We start from the raw sequence: 17321 nt of genomic DNA on the forward strand, positions 1-17321 counted from the left end.
TGATCTGGTGAGGCCATAGACTATATATATATAAACAGACACAGCTAACACACTAGCCACGTTCCAAATAGGAAGTGAGTATGGGTGCGCATTCCATTGACTCTTCAATTCACTTTGTATTGAAAAAAAAAAAAACATCACCTCTCTCTCCATAATGGAAAATGTTCATATTAACCCGCTCTGCATGATCCTGGTGTTTTTATTTTTCACGATTTTGGCCTTAAAGCAATTCCTATTCCTACTATGGAACTCGGCTCCAGAATTTGCTCCTATAACTGCAGGCCTCGATGAGCTTCTTTTGACTGGAGGTGAACGCTATGGGTGTCATCACACTCCCTAAGTCTACTTCTTTATACAGTCTATGGGTGAGCCAAAGATGACTTTCTACCTCCTTACACAATAAAGATAGTCTATTCTATCCTAAATTGTGCAGAGAAATAAGGATTAACAGGATTACAGGTGAATTTAAGAGATTTTTTCTGTTGATCCAGCCTTCAGTGTTGCGAGTAAATCTGTAAGAACAATTCGATGAAATCACTGCAGTGCCTGGAAAAATGCCGTTCTTCAGTTCAGAGAAACTGAAGCAGCTTGGATGGGCTGCGAAACAAATTCAACCAAAAAAAAACTTTTGTCCAGTTGACAAATTGAATTTCTCCTTTGCTACCCAGTAAAATCCCACCAAGACTCTGGGAAAATATGCACCACAAGATCAATATGGCCCGTCGACCAGTCAAAAGGTTTGTCTCTGAACACATGGCCAGAACAACAAGATTTCAAAAAGTTTAGTGTAGATTTAAGAAAATGTTTTAACAACACAGAAGTGCCAATATTAAAGGTACACTGTTTAACTTTTTGGTTGGGGGTCTATCACCTTCTTGTATCTATGGAGATGTCATTGCTCTTCCACAGTATGACATTAAACAGCTCTACCTTCCATTTATTCAATTACTGGTGGTTTTATAGCTCAAAAGTACATAGAAAAACAGGCATTCTGACTGTGAGCAGGGTTGCTTCTCCACAAATCTTGAACTGTAATTTGGTCTGATTTGGATTCCATGAAGATAGAAATGAATGTAAGGAAGAGCCGTTTAATGTCATACAGTGAAAGATTCCAGACAAAACAATAACATTTCCATGGAGAAAAGCATCTGATGGACCCTCCACCTGAAAAGTTACACAATGCACCTTTAATGTAACTTTTGTATCACTACTTGTATACAGATTGCATTGTTTTATGTTATTCGTGTATTCTATGTTTTGTATGTCTCGGGGACTGCAAATGGAAATGAGTTCTGAGAGCTGTAGACTGGTACAAAGCATCTCTTCATTGATTCATTGATTGATTCTCCTGTACATGGTCCCTGTGAAATAAAATAAACTCAGAAATCACAGGGAATTAAGCAGAAAACATTGCTAACTCTTTTCCCTTTAATGCTATCTCAGTCTTTTTATCCCCATTGCTACAAATGCACAAAATGCTTAATTTTCTAAGTACTCCAAGTACTTTTTCTAATTACTTTTTCCAAGTGCTCCATGCTTTTGACAGGCTGCCGCAGAGGAAATGAAGGATGATATTTTGCTGAAGAAAATGGAGACAATAAAAGATAACGTTGAAAGCAATTTATGCCACTGACAACATCCCAAATAAACAATTCTTAACATACAATATGATTAAAACATGAGCCACAATTAAAAAACAGCAGAATAAAACCCTTTCGTAGTATGTATCTAGCCTATAATGATGCACTGAAGTTATTGATTCAAGCCTCGGCAGCTCAAATCTTATTGTTGTAAAGAAAAACAACAAAAAGTTACTCAGATGGAAAAAACATCTTCAAGAAATATTGACTCGTTCCATCTCTCATTTTAAAGGTCCTATGTTTAAAAAAATGACTGTTGTGAGCTTCTTAGAATGTTGTTTCCTCATCAAAAACATACCTGGAGTTGTGTTTAGTTTCATTCACATATGTTCTGAGTAGTCCAGCATTATTTGTCTGTCTGCATCCTCTGTTTTCAGGATTTTTGTGAATAAAAGAATACATAACTGCTGGTATGTTTTTGGTGAGGAAACATAATAGAACATAAAATAAATCAGAAAAATGCATAATATAAGCTGATATAGTAATTACAGTGGCAGGGCTAAGACAAAGTATACATTTCTCTCCAAAGACAATAAGGTTGGCATGAAGGAAGGAAAGTGTCCAGACTGAGATGGTTATCACGTGTATGAGAAAAATATTGGCAGAAGGACGCTGGTTTGAGCTTGTAGGAAAGAAGCGAAAAAGAAGACCAAAGATAAGAATTGTAGATGTAATAAAAATGGCATAAAGTTAGTTAAGTGATATAAACAGACGAGGACAGGTGATTCATTTAAGAAAGGAGCATAGGTGTGCTTTCGGTTCCATCGACTTTACTTAGTATTGAAAAACTGTTGCCTCTTTTACTCTAACTGCTGTTGTCAGTCTCATCATTTCAGTCTTAAAATGTTCGTATTAGGGCTGTCGCAATAACCGCAAAAATGAATCACCGCGGTACTAAGAGGCCCACCGCGATCACCACACGTGACCAACGTGACCCGACCCAGATTCCTGCACGGGGCCATTTTTAGAGACCTGTGATAACCCAGGACTAACATAAGAGTAACCCAGGACTAACTCAGAACTAAGGTGTGCCCGCGTAGACCGTCGCGTGATCGTAGGCGAAAGGACCAGCATAGAACTCCATACCGCACGGAGGTAAATGTGGCCATTGCTCCACGTGCTCCTGGTTCTTTCTCTGTTAAGTCCGTGGGTACCCAACCTGGTGCAGAGGCACCTGTCCCAAAGCCAAATATTATTTCTCCCACGCTACGCACTATATTCATACGGCAACCAATGAATCTGTGCAACAAGTACATCATTGGAGAGAGTTTTCAGTGCCATTGGAAATATTGTAACTCCAGGGGATGGGGGGTGGGGGAGGGGGTGCAGTATCACAGCATACTGCGGTGTTGAGCTCCTATACCACACTGCAGGAGAAGTTCCCGCGACAGCCCTAGTTTGTATTAACCTGCTCTACATGATCCTGGTGTTTTTATTTCACTATTTTCTCCGTAAATCAAAATATGAACAACAGACTAATCGGGTGCCTTCTTTTGCCAAGGTTGCTTCAACTCAGCTCCAAATTCGTCTATAACTGCCGGCCTCCATTAGCTTCATTTGACTGGAACCGAACACTAAGGGTGACGTCGCACTCCCTTGGTCCACTTCTTTATACAGTCTGTGAATCCAACACAAAAACTGAATTTACCATCGAGACACTGATCTTATTCGAACAATTTAATCAAACTATTTCTTATCAAATGTTCTTCTATCTCATTTCCACAATCAACGTGCCAGAAGTCCTAATTACAACTGTGATGCTCTCCTCTCTGAGTGCTGTTTCTTTTCACCCTATCAGATGCAATGAAGTGTTTTCTTTTTTTTTTTTTTTTTTTTTTTGTTAAGTGACAGTAGAGAATCTTCACATCACTTCACAATCTCAAGTGACAAGCCTTCTGTGCCTTAATTTGTGTGTTGCCATGTCGGGAGATAGTTATCTACATTGAAAATTGCTTCTGTGATTGGTTCTATGGAGCTTGATAGTCATGTGATGTTGTAGCTCAGATTCAAGACGGTGTTTTACGGGTTGTGTTTCTTTAGGCGTTGTGCAATGTTGTGAAGTCAAGGTAAATCTCGCTTGTCCTTGGCAGAAGGAGAAAATGATATGTGCAGGTCTTAGTGCAGAAAAAAAAAAAAAAATCTGAATAAAGCAGATTAGTATAATGGATGCATTTATAATATTGAAGTAAGTAATGGTTTTAAGATTTGCAGCTGTTCAAAGATTATTGTGAAAAATAGTTATCAAATATGAAAAATACACAAATTCATGTGATTGCTCAATTTCCTACCAATAATAACAGAATGACAGTGCAATCTTGTTATCACTTTGGTACGTAATAGCGATTCAGAAGAAAATATAATACAACGTTATTAAATTGTACTCTGCTAAATCCTTCTATGGAACTTGCATTTTGAATAGGGTGATATGCCTTGTTTAGAACATCATAACCAAGATTAAATACAGTTTATTTCTTTAGTATTTTTTCTACTAATTCTTGACATTTTGAGTCGTAATTCTTTAAATTCTTTAATGTTCTTACCTCGTCAAAAACATACCTGGAGTTATCAGTTGAAGAACAGAGGTAGAGCGCTTCACAGGGTCATAAAAAAGTGAAAAATAGCAATACAGGTGCTCTACGAGGGTTAAACTAGTAATCTTAACAGAAAGTTCCCCTTTCTGAAAAATGTAAAAGTGGGCAAGGTACAAACCCGAGGCACTCTGACTGAATATAATAAAAGTCCTTTATTACATGAAGGGACGCCAACACGCTTTGACTAGCAAGATGGTCTTCGTCTGGGCATTATAGACCTGGAGTTGTGTTTTGTTTCATTCATACATGTTTGAGTAACACCTTATTATTAGTCTGTCTACATGTCCAAAGCCCAAAATGCTCCTTTCCAACTTGTGATGTCATGTGGTGGTCAACAGCTTCCTCTTTACCTTTAGTTCAGTGAGACTAGTAATTCCAGGACTGGCCTGACCAAATGATTTTAGTGAATGTGTATGGACTTAAAAAACAAACAAACAGTGGAGCACAACCTGTTTTATCGCATGACATGATGAGGTGGAACAGAGTGTTTTCTGTTTGAGAGAAGAACTCATCTTAAATATGCAGGATTTGCATGTGAATGAAACAAAACACAATTTCATGTATGTTTGTGATGAAAAAACAACATTATAAATAATAAAACTGATCAGAAAATAGCATAATATGGGAGTGAAGTTGTGTTCTATTTAGCATAAAATAATATTTATAGTAATAATATTCTGTCTTTAATAGTAATTATATTTTTTAAAGCAACATCACATGGATCAATAAACTATATGTATTTATCTATCTCAAAACTAGCCCAACTTACAATCAGATTTGAGTGTTTTATTTATGAAAACAATCCCTTCTGTTGTACTACACCAACCTTTTACAAGCCCAGTGATGTGGAAAGCACACAAAAAGCCCTTAAGTGTTCTTTTGCTAACAGTTTGCCCTATCTGGCCCTGAACACACATCTCCTTGTATTGGGAAACCAGTGCCTCAAGAGGGACACAGAATAGTTTCAAGTGTTGTCTGCTAAAGGTCAGCCACTATCACAGAACCACCACAGAGTTCCACTTGATTGAATGAATGCTCTTGCGAAGCTGCCAGTGTAATGAAAATGTCTCCATCTAGTGGCCGGTTCTAGTAAACATGCACGTTAGGACATCTGGGTAGTGTAATTCAGCTCATAATGAAAAGTAGTGACTTACAGTAAGGGCAGATGGGAGATAAATTTGTATCTTAATTGAATCCTATCTGTTTTTACTGTATTGGGTATTTCCGGTTCAAAACATCCCCAAGCGTTCGGTAAAGGGGAGCTGGTTACTGTAGATGAAGCAGCTGGAAGTGGACAGATGGTCAGTGTTTTTCCCCTATTTTCTCACATGCACAAAGTAATGACTATAGGGTTTACAGGATGACACTACATTAAAATGCATGGGGAACATGTGAGGCCCGGAGAGCGCTTGATCTCTTGTTATGGGGAGGAGACGGCGTGGTGGCAAATAGAAATTCGATTCTTTTCAACTAATGGGTAGAAACAGTGGAGATTAATGGGGAAATGGCACCAAGGACAGATTTGGAATGCGCACAGTGTCATCTCAGAAAGGAGTGCAAACATAATATCAAATTTGCAAGTTTTCTATCAGTTTATGCATTTATTCACTTATTTTTCCCCTCTGATAGAATACGAACTGCAAAATATTATGTTGATTTGTTTTTTTTTCTTTAAAGGGTCTACAGTACACTATTTTCTGATCTCTCTTATAGTGTTAGTTCGTTATCACAAACATACCTGGAGTTGTGTTTTTTCATTCCCACGTTGTTTAATTCACTAACTCCTGCATATTTAGGCTGAGTTCTTCCCTCAAATGGAAAAAACTCCACCTTGTGATGTCATGTGGCAAAACAGGAGGTGCTCCAGTGTGTTTTTAAACTCCATACACCTTCATTGAACTAAATTGAATAACGTCAGATCTGGAATTGATCATCGCTACAGAGCAAAAGGTAAAATGTAGCTTTTAACTGTTACCGCTTCGTGACATCACAAGGTGGAACAGAGCATTTTAAGCTTTGGAGATGCAGACAGACTAATAATAAAAGGGTTACTCAGACATGTGAATGAAACAAAACACAACTCCAGGTATGTTTTTGAGGAGGAAACAACATTTTAACGTGGCTTAAATTGCACAAGAGTCAGTTTTGCAAAATATAGGACCTTTAAAGTTATTCTACACTTTTAACACAATTATTTTTATCTTCATTACAGCAGTTGAGTCCTCTCCTACTAACCAGACATCTGCTAGTCCAAATCATTCACATTTCCATAGTACCTTAGTTACACATATATACTCATTATGGCTGGCTGCAAAAAGCATTTAAAGTGAAAAAAAAATCGCTTCATAGCAGAATTGGTTCAGATTTCCTTAGCCTTTTAACTATATACTGTTCTATACACTCTTTCTAGGTACATGTGGGATTAACTGTTTGCCCTATAATTATACCATTCAATCTAAAAAGGCATTTAAATAGTTGTTATTGAGGCTATTCTTCTTTTGTGTAAGGAAAGACGCATGCGGTTTTCAAGAAAGCCCTTTGCGTCAGCTCTGCCTTGTTCACACTCATGTTCTTTGTCTCATGAGTGTGTTGAGAGAAGGGGCTCTATTGAAATATTGAAATGCACCTTTGATGGTCAAGCATGTCTCAAATTTAAATGATTGAGACGGCAGCCATCTTGGAGGACACAGCGTTTGATCAGAGGGCTCTCAGGCAGCTGTCTTTCTAATTAGAAGTAAACTGTGTGTGTCTGCGCTCATGAAACTCAATAGGTTATACTCCAAAGCACGGAGCCGCGCACTTTGATCCTCAGGCAAAAACATATTTACAAACTGAGAGAGGCACGTCACTGGAGACAGAAGGGGTCACGTGGTTTATATATGTGCATCTTGACTCGCGCTACCTTGCCTTACAATGGAGAGCTTTAGTTTGTCGTGAGGTAACTATTTTGAGAACTGAATTATTTGGAAAAAGAAGTTATTCATTGTTTTTAGACAGATAAGGATGTAACAGTTGCTTTGCAGTATAGTAAAATCATATTAGCATCCAAATTTTTAAAAATTAGATATTTCATTGACCATTGATAAATAATAATGTGTCTCTAACTCCAACTCCGACCATTGGGCACACTTTAAACCATCCGCAGCATCTTCTACTCACTCTTCTGTGCAGTATTCTGTGCTTAAAGGGCCTCTACCTGATTTTCCCTATGTATTTGAGAAACATTTGTCCTGCCAAATTACAGATATATTGTATAAGCAGCTCTTGAGATCAAAATTAGTCTCCTCTGTTCTGTCTGCTTCTAATTATAAAGTTATGAAGTGACTTATGAACTCATCGCGGTGAACAAGAATGCTCAGAATGCATAAGATCACTGCAAACTGTTGAAAATGAAAGATACAGCATGTTAACAGAACAGTCTCTCCAAAAGGTAAATCAGTAAAATAAATTCTTATAAGTGAAAAAATGAACAGTTAGATTTGGCAGCAAAAATTATGGCAACATAATAAAACTGTCACTATAATAGTACTTAGAATTTAATTAAAAGTTATGAGGATCAGTAGTGAGTACATTTTCTATTTGAATAGTGTATAATCACTTGGCAAAGAATATCATTGTCTTATTATTACTCTCTGGAGAGGGAGATGGCTCTTTTCCCAAACGACTACAACTTCCACTACTGGCTGTATAGTACAGTGGTTCCTAAACTTTTTTTCTAGGGGCCCATATTTTAAAAGTCACAAATCTTCGAGACCCAAGTCAATAGACATTATTCATAAATCACAAAATAAAGGTGGATTTGACCATGATTGAACATTAATGAGGATATTTTATTGTTGACTGAGTGATCATGTCTGTCTGAACAATTAGTGTTACTCAAGTTTTAAACAATGAAAAACAGTAATTGAACCAGCAATAAAAGGAATCCATAAGTCACCTATTTGGACATAAATGTAGCCCATTTCTTTTTCTTTTCAACATGCAATTGAACCAACAATATAGGAAGAAAATAGTTTAAAAAAAATATGAAAAGTTTAGAAATTATACAAACCATGTCAACATTTCTAATGAGATAAGTGGGCTTGTCTGCGTTTTTGTAGTTCCAGTCCAGGATGCAGGATGCAACACGCATAACAGGTGCATATCAGGTGACCCAAAAAATCTTTTGTGACGCACCTGAGGGTCATGACCCAGTCTTTGGGAAACAGTGGCATAGTAGGTAGTGAAATTGTCCTTTCTCTGGCACAGTTTATGTATCAAACTACTTGAAAAAATTGCACTGGACAGGTGTTCTATACTACATTTGTATATTCAAGCACCAAACCTTATAGTATGTGAAAAAGAAAAAAAAAATCTTTCCATCAATTTCTGCTGATGTTTTGATCACAGAATACAGTGTTACTGTGAATGTGGAAATGTGCTTAATATAATTTGGACTTGAGTTAATGCTACAGGTCTCAATAAAGGCATTCAAAAGCCCTATGTAAAGGTTTAAGTCCAGAGGGATTTTCACCCCCCTGTGACATAATACATGCATGGTGTTACATTACATTGAGTGGCAGACTACAGCACACTGCTGCTCATACACAGTCACTCAAGTGATTAACAGCAGATCTGTGCATTACGTAAAAATAGAGCCTAAACTGTGCACACTGCTATTTGACAATAGACTGAAATATGAAACAGTCAATAAGGCTTTGTAATGATCTCCCTATGTATCATATCAGTTATTTCAAAGCCTGAGTTTGGGAATATCAGTTCTGTGTTTAGCATTAGCACATACAGTTACGCTTAAAATATAACTCCTTGTTTACATATGCCATGTTTGCATTATTACAATAACTGACAGAGTAAAGGAGCTTTTGTTACACCAGCAATTTCTATGTCCTAATATAGGAGCCCATTCCACAAGTCTCAGGAAAGTCAAGGGATTGTCACCCTACTATGACATAACATACATGTGGTGCTGAAATATGTTTTTTTTTCTGTTTACATCTAATTAATCTTCACAGCAAATATGTGTAACGATTAAAAGCTCTGAGAGTGAGAGAGAAAAAAATATCGCAATTTAAGAACAATTTCAATCAGAGGTCAAATCTAAAGTAGCACCAGTGGTCTTTAGATGAAGCGTCTAATCCTTGGTGGTTACGATGTATACATAGCCCCCACTAGCTGCAGCTGTTTTCCCCTGTGTGGCACTAAGCCTTGAGGCACTGGCACTGTCCCATAACCCCAGCTCTCTACCGATCTTCCTCTAATTCTGTCTCAACGTTACCGCACCCCACGTCATCTCCAAAACCCCTTTCCACGGATGCCACGATCATCACCAATTAGCACTCGCCCTATTCACTCTATCTGTCTGAAAATCAACACCGCCATCTCCGAAAGCGGGCTAGGACATTCTCGATACAGCTCGCACCTGCCTGTGGAGATGTTTGCAGGGATTTCGTTTTGCTTGTTGCTACAATTAAATCTAGCCTCTCCGTCCTTGGCTTAGCACAGACTTGAAGCTCAGTGTGGTGTGAAAATGGATGTGCCTGACAGATATTGTGTGTAGATAGAGTTTCACGGGGAATGGCACCAGCATCAACGCTATGGCACACTAAGTTGTTCAACAGGGCCGGAACAGGGCACAGTGGGACAGGTGTGCAGACTTACTGTCTAATGTGAAACCATGGAGGTCTCTTAAGGATGAGCAAGGATTATGTAAGCAGCATTTCTGTGCAATGTTGTGGTGCATCTCCATGGTTAGTCCAATGTAAACACAAAGCACTTTCTTAAGAGATGGTGATTTATGAATTCTATAGTATCCATGGAGTTCAATGATGAGAAACAGAGACCGTTGCCATAGAATTTAACAATTTTAATCAGTATATTTAGGTCTTTTAATGGGAAGAAGTTTTTAAAATCGCATCTATAAACATGAAACTGAAACTCATCCATATTCTGCCTCACTGAACAAACTAAGGATTGCTCTTTTCTAGTTCAGCCACGAGGCATCACAAACCATTTTTTACGCCTGTCCAAAGCATTATGCCACATGCCCTCCTTGATGGCATGAAATTTCAATTTCACTTCCTAATACATATTTTTTGCATCCGCTGGTCATGTTTATGGTCACGTTTGAGAGCAATTTCAAATCCACTCTCTTTTTCAATATGAAATAAATGTGAAGATTGTTTCTTTTGTAAGAAACAAACAAGAAAATATGTTACGGGATCATTTCGGCACATAGTCACACGATGCATAAATGAAACATTGAAGAGACTTGTGTGATTGGTCATACTTCAGATCACATGTCAAATGTCAGATTGTGTCAACTGTTATTGTTATTATTATTATTTTATTTCATCAGGAAGTCTCATTGAGATTGCCTCTCATTTTCAAGGGATTCTCAAGTACAAACACAGTTAAAAACATAAAATGCATTATAAAATGCACATTTAAATAGTTGTTCAACCTGTGGTCCACAAAGCATTTTGTTAAAATAATTACAGTGGTCTAAAAGGATAACAAATACAGTGTATTTAAATTCACATATGGGACTCTTAACACTGTTTAGTTTTAGTTGGTTTATGACATTGTTCCATAAATGAGCAAAATAGAATCTAAAAGCGTCGCTCCTTGCTCTGTATACTGTGGTACTGATGTTAAAGGTGCCAAGTGTAATTTTCCGGATGGACAGTCCACCAGTACGGAGATGTTGTTGCTTCGCCTGGAATTTTTCACACTATGATATTAACTTTATCTATTTCCACGGAGATAAACAACAAGCAAATTTACAGGTCCAATTTGTGGAGAGGTGGGCCCGCTTACAGTAGAATGCATATACTGTATGTACTGCTTCATTGCAAAAAACACCTACAATTAAATAATAAGCAAGTTTAATGCCATACTTTGGTGCATTCCAGCAAAAACATATCTCAAAGGACACAACCAGGTGCTGGACTCTTACAAGAATATGTACTTACATAATACACCTTTAACGTAAAATATTAAAAATAAAAAACAAAACATCACCCAAGATATATTGCTTGATATTAAAGAATCTGTCTCTCTGTCTTTGGCGAGATTTGAACCTGCCTGTAATCCCTTGTGTACTTGTGAAAATGACTGCAGGGCTATTCAATGCTGCTGTGGCCAAACAAAAGCAACAGGTGGAACAGTCCCAGGCCAGACTATTGCGCTAAGACCTGGATGCAGGTCATGGGGGAAGAAATATCTCCCCTGCAACCTGGCCCCCTCCAACTGTTAACACATCTCTTCTCCCCCCCATCAAACTCCCACCCCTAATACATCTGTTTATTCCACACCTTCTGAAATGAGTTGCTCTCTACCATCTGTGCCCTTTATTTGTACAGGGGTCAGTGTCCACAGAGCGCAAAAGGGTTTTGCACGTTTGAAAAAGGAAAGTGGAGGGAGCTGACATATCATGGAGAGAATTGTCGCCCCTAGTTCATTGCAAGAGTTTGCTTTGAGTCGGCGTGTCAGGAGAGAGCCGAGGCAAGATCTGGATGAAGTGTGTCCGAATTTGCATTAAAGAAAGATTCAAGCAGGATAATGTTGGAAAATGTGGAGATTTGAGCATTTGAAGATGGAAAATATTGAAGAAGATGGAAGAATTGGTTTTCTTTTGTAATTTCTTAGTCTAGTGAAGTGGTTTTCAAGTGACGCGGGGCAGCTGGGTTTGTCTTCTGTGCTGTGTGGAGCTGACTGCGATTGGATTTTGGGAGTTTTCTTTGGGAACAGTGAAGGATGGAGGCTTTGGACAGTGATTCGGAGGACTCGTGTGGATGGAATGATTCCTCTCAAGAGCTGTCATCAGATGAAGAGGAAGCTGGAGTCAAATATAATAAAGAGTAATGTCATTCATTTTGTAGAGTGTGAAAGTGAGACGTCTTCAAGTGTGCCAGTGTAATTGAAGCAGTGTGTGAGGACAAGTGAAGAAACCTGTTGGATTTTGAATGAAATGGGTGTTCAGTCATTTTCAAATGAAGCATTTTCTAATTTAAATAAGATAATAAGAGTCTTATTAAGCTTTTATGGAGACTGGAATTCTGTTGACACACATGGAATGTACAGTTAGCCCAATGTTAAACCAATGGAGATTTTAGGATTCTAATACTAGACTCAGCGTACATTCAAAAGTATTTTAAGTATTTTGACAGTGTAATTAATTTATTTACTGGTAGTGACCTAGTAGCTTACCAGGTCGTTCCATAGCTTTTTAGTTTTATTTTTGATATGCATTACTCTCTGTCCATGTTCTGAACGTGGGCAGAAGATGTGGCTGCATTATCAGTGCACTACAATTATTTCAAACATCAAAAATATTGTCATTAATAAATTGTTGTTTTTTATTCCTTAAAAAGCACTCATGAATTGGAGGATCAGATTTTTAACAAACCTTCCAAATACAGTTGCAGCAGAAAATGTATTTTGTGTGATCACTCCCTTAGTAAAATTGGAATAAAAAGAGAATATTTTGTTTCCATTTTTATAAACTGATATGGGTGTCTATGATTTGCCTAAATAAGTTAAAAAAAGAAACATAGGACAGTGATGCTTCCACATAATGCCTTTATATTTGCCACTTATGTAATCAGAAACAGAAGCATGCAGTAATGCATATGTTGTGTGTTGTGTGTTCACAGAGAGGACCTGAGGACGGCCAACGTGATCGCGGCAGAAGCAGTCACATGTCTCGTCATTGACCTGGAGTAAGTCAAACCATTCATTCTCTTTGATCTGTTCTAATAACAGCATTAGTCATGATAAATGTGCAATAAGAACACTGAGCTGCACAAAGCACCACAGAGAAATCATTTGGATATTACAGTCAGCTCTGCTTTATTGGATATTTGCAAAGAAGTAAAGGTCATTTTGAATGCTAAGCAAACGTAAAGGACAATATTTTCAGACTGAAAATCTCCAAATGAATGGGGCAGATCTGTATGAGTGATCTAGGCACCAAACCACAAAATTAAGTGATAATGAAAGAATGTTTACCACATGTTTTTTTTGTCAATATCAAGACGTTAATAGAGATTTATCAATAGAGACTGAACAATTTTGTGTCTAATGAATCTCCTTGCTTGAACTGCATACCATGTTTTAGTCTGCTTTGACTGCTATTTAACTATTTAAACTTTTACTTCTAGGGGACATATTATGTAAAACTAATTATAACTGGCATCCCTACATCATTAGCTTACTCAAATCCCTATCCCTGGCCACTGTTATGTACTTGCATTAAAAAAAACTCTGTAGGATTAATTAATACCATGTAGCCATTTTTCTAATTAAAAACACAAACCTTAAAATGTGCCGCTTGTGACACTGAAATGTCTCTATAATGATGCGGGCCTCCCAGTTTTGCAGTTTTGAACAATAAGTCAATAGAACCACTTTTGTTAAGCCCTTTTAGGTCAATATTGTGGATTTCAGTGAACAAATTGTAAAATAAATAGCTGAAAAAACACAATATATCTTCTTTAAGGTGCTAAGCCAGCAAAATAAGAAAGTAACTTTATTGTTGGTGTGATTAATGTTAAACCTAATTATTATTTAGCATCACAATAACACCCACTGCTTACAATAACCGTAGATAATCCCTGCCAAACTGGGCCAAAAATGTAAAGGTTATATAAGGTTGATATTATGTCTGGCATATAGTAAAGCTTAAAGTTCATCTCTCAAACAAGTGCTGGTTGTGAGAACAGGGAGGTTCACGCAGGTCTAGATCATATCAGGTTACCCAGACCTCCGTGTGGCCCTTGGGACTCCTGCCCGGCACAAATGGGACGCCCTCCAAGCTGCCAGAAACAGAGGGGCGAGAGAGAGAGTGAATGAGTCATCCCACACATGTGATTACTGCTGTCCGTCAGGGAGCGCCTAATGTTATCTCTGCCCACACAGTTAAAGCACTGCATGGGCTTTTGTTCACTTGGGTTAAAACTCAGGATGTGGCTGCACTTGTGTCTGTGCCTCTGGCTGTGGGTATTTCTGCAGTTTATTAAAGTACATGATGCAGATAGAAAGCAAAAAGCAGAAAAGGGATTATAAAAAATATTGTTATTGATAAGCAATAAACATGCAGAAGTGTTTGACATCAGCCTGCTCAAACCTGGATCAGGCATTGAAAACATAACAATTAAACTGACTTATATGATGCAAATGGTCACACGTGATCTCATTAAGTGTCTTGCCCAAGGACAGAGTGACAGCATGTGGGTCAGTGGACAATGCTCTACCAACTGAGCTACTGTTTCCCTCGAACTGAGCCTAATTTCAGTTATGTCTCTGGACCATTGGGGATTGGGCTTAATGTGCAGTTTAACAGACTAAAGAGCACAGCTAAAAGGTAAAGAATAGATAATAACAAGAACAAGTTGGAGAATGCCCTGTGGGGAGTCTCCGAAGAGCAGAAAATGAGCAGTAGACTCAAACATTACAGTCTCAGTGGGAGCAAGCCCCAGCTGGGCCCATCGTCTGAGGCTTGATGAGGCTCATATCCAGCAGCCTTCATTTTCCTGCAATATTTAGTCTTCTGCACAGATCATTATAGTTTTAGGAACATATCAAGAAAGTGGCAAGTTAAGTCTCATCAAAGCCCAGTAAATGATGCATTTGTCTCATGATTGTGATACTTCTGTAAGTAGCATTTTCATCTGATTCTTAAGTACACACTTTATAATAATACTAAATAGATGCAACAAGTTTAGGCACTGAAAATGTGAAGACACTTGGTTTCGTAATAAAATGTCTAGAGATTTACGAGGAGTTGCTCTTTCTAACAAGCCAAAAGCATTTAACTGTCAAAGTGGTTAAGATGGTACTAAATAAACCATCATTCTTACATTACAATAGCTACTGACAGCACTGTGTAGATCTATCATGAAACAGTGACACTGAACTTGAGAATCGGTAGGTCTAATCACACCAGTGGCTTCTCAGCAGGACTTCTGTTTTATAATTCATTCATTCAAACATTTATGCAGTTTCTACTTTTGTCACAGAATTCCCTCTCATCCCTTTCACACATCTTTGGGACTGCGCTGTCATAAAATGTATTTGCTATATCTAAAGCAGTTTCCCAAACTGTGGTGGGGGCTGCCTCTGGGGGTACCTGCAGTTTAAGTATTTTTGTAAATGAATTATCTTTTTTGTTTTTGTCTTCCTTTTTATTCATATTTATATAGAGCTACCTTATCCATGGTTTAGCCATAATTTAGGCTACATATAACCTGGTGGTACTTGGAAAGCCAAATATTATATTGTGAAAAGTTTAAAGGTCCTATATTAAGCAAAATGGACTCTTGTGAACTTTAACTCATGTTAGAATGCTGTTATCTCATTAAAAACATAGCTCCAGTTGTGTTTTGTTTCATTCACACGAGTTTGAGTAACCCTTTATTATTATTTGTTTTACATTTTCAAAACTCAAAAACACAACTCTAGGTACGTTTTTGATGAAGAAACAACTTTATAACACAGATCAGAAAAAAGAATATGGTCTTTTTAAGAAACACTGATGTAAAGTATATTGAATATTGAGCATCTGAAGGCTGTGTCAGATATTATAAAACAAAGAGGAATACATGTTTTTGTAGTCTAAATGTTTTATGTTTTTTTTCTTTCAGATCCTTCAACAAACTGATCGGAGGGTTTGACGATAATTCTAGTAAGGGCCATGAGGACGCTGATGCTAAAGCCAAGTAAGAACGCACTTTATTACTTCCCACTTACCAAAGCACATCCATAGTGTTGACACACCATACAATATTTACAAACAGAGAGGTAGTTGTGGATTTAAAAACAATATTTTCTCCAGAAAAATCTCAAAATGTCATCAAAATAGCAATATGTTAAAGGTGCATTGTGCAACTTTTAAGGTGGAGGGTCCATCACTGGCTTTTCTCCATGGTGATGTTATTGCTTTGTATGAGATGTCTCACAGTATGGCATTAAACCTTTCTGTCTTCATGGAGACCAAAACATGCCAAGTTACAGGTCAGATCTATGGAGAGAACCCTGCTGGCAGCCTGTTTTTCTAGGTATCTAGGTATCTAGCTGTTTAATGCCATACAGGTGACGGACCCCCAACCAAAAAGTTACATAGTGCACCTTTAAATTTTATTGTGTGCATAAAAATTGCAAATCATTACCTTTGCCGTGGATCACATTCAGTTACACATCGCAGATAACAATGCACTATACTGCTGGGAGAGATGCGCCTTCAGCCATATTGGAAAAGCTAAAATAGTAAAAATATACAATAGCGTTGCAGTTTCCATTGTTCGAGACCACTGTGATGAAAACTGAACAGGTATTGCTCATTATCACTGTCAGTCTTCAATGGTCCATTGCTCGCTCTGAAAATATGCTATGTTATGCACCTATTACCCCTGAAAATAATAGCAACACCGTGGAAATAAAAAAATGCAGATTTGTCAAACTTGAAGCACAAAAAACGGCCAGTTTCATAATTGTAAAATATCTGCTGCAGAGATTTTGGGCTCAGGTGGCAAGGCAGCCGAGGCCATGGCCCCTGTCTTTCTGGACCAGTTAACTTCAAGTATTATTTACTGTTACTATGGAAACAAAAAGATAGAAAAAAAAAAGCTCAGATGCCTTTGGTTGGTTGGGCGAATGTGAAAGTCCATGCCATTTTTATGTTTTGGCTTAGTGTGTCTGTAAAATAGTTTCCTGGGTATGCTGCTAGCCAAGGTGAGATGAAACCCAAGCTTAACTAAATACAAGGCACAAGCAAGGACAGTTTATCACAGCAAAGCACTGAGATAAAGTGAGAAGGTGAAAAGAGAGTGAACTCGACTGGAATACAGGAGTCAGTCATGGTTTGCATTTTGACAGCCAAGGAGCAAAACAGGGGTATAATAAAGCTATTTTAATGTGGCACTTCGACTGTATACGATATGACATACAAAATATGCATTGATACATTGTAGTGACGTCACTCTGGGGGTGTTCTACATGTATGTACACCTATGATGCAATGTTCAGCAGTTAAAAATGGAGGCACAGTGCACACTAAAGCCAAAACAGATTTAAGATTTATTTAAACACATTA

The 17321-nt window shown here is 37.8% G+C and overlaps 1 protein-coding gene across 1 annotated transcript in view; it reads left to right on the plus strand.

The window, feature by feature from the left end:
* LOC110157105 (cGMP-dependent protein kinase 1-like) overlaps positions 1–17321 on the plus strand; it is a 227508-nt gene that overhangs the window by 196177 nt on the left and 14010 nt on the right. Inside the window, exons 8-9 of the mRNA XM_020921370.2 lie at positions 12886–12951; positions 15874–15948. Of these exons, the coding sequence (XP_020777029.2) occupies positions 12886–12951; positions 15874–15948 (141 nt within the window). The remainder of the gene's footprint in view (positions 1–12885; positions 12952–15873; positions 15949–17321) is intronic.

Source organism: Boleophthalmus pectinirostris, unplaced genomic scaffold, assembly GCF_026225935.1.
Source record: "Boleophthalmus pectinirostris isolate CB_2022bp ecotype Guang Dong unplaced genomic scaffold, ASM2622593v1 HiC_scaffold_5, whole genome shotgun sequence".
Classification (NCBI taxonomy): Eukaryota; Metazoa; Chordata; class Actinopteri; order Gobiiformes; family Gobiidae; genus Boleophthalmus; species Boleophthalmus pectinirostris.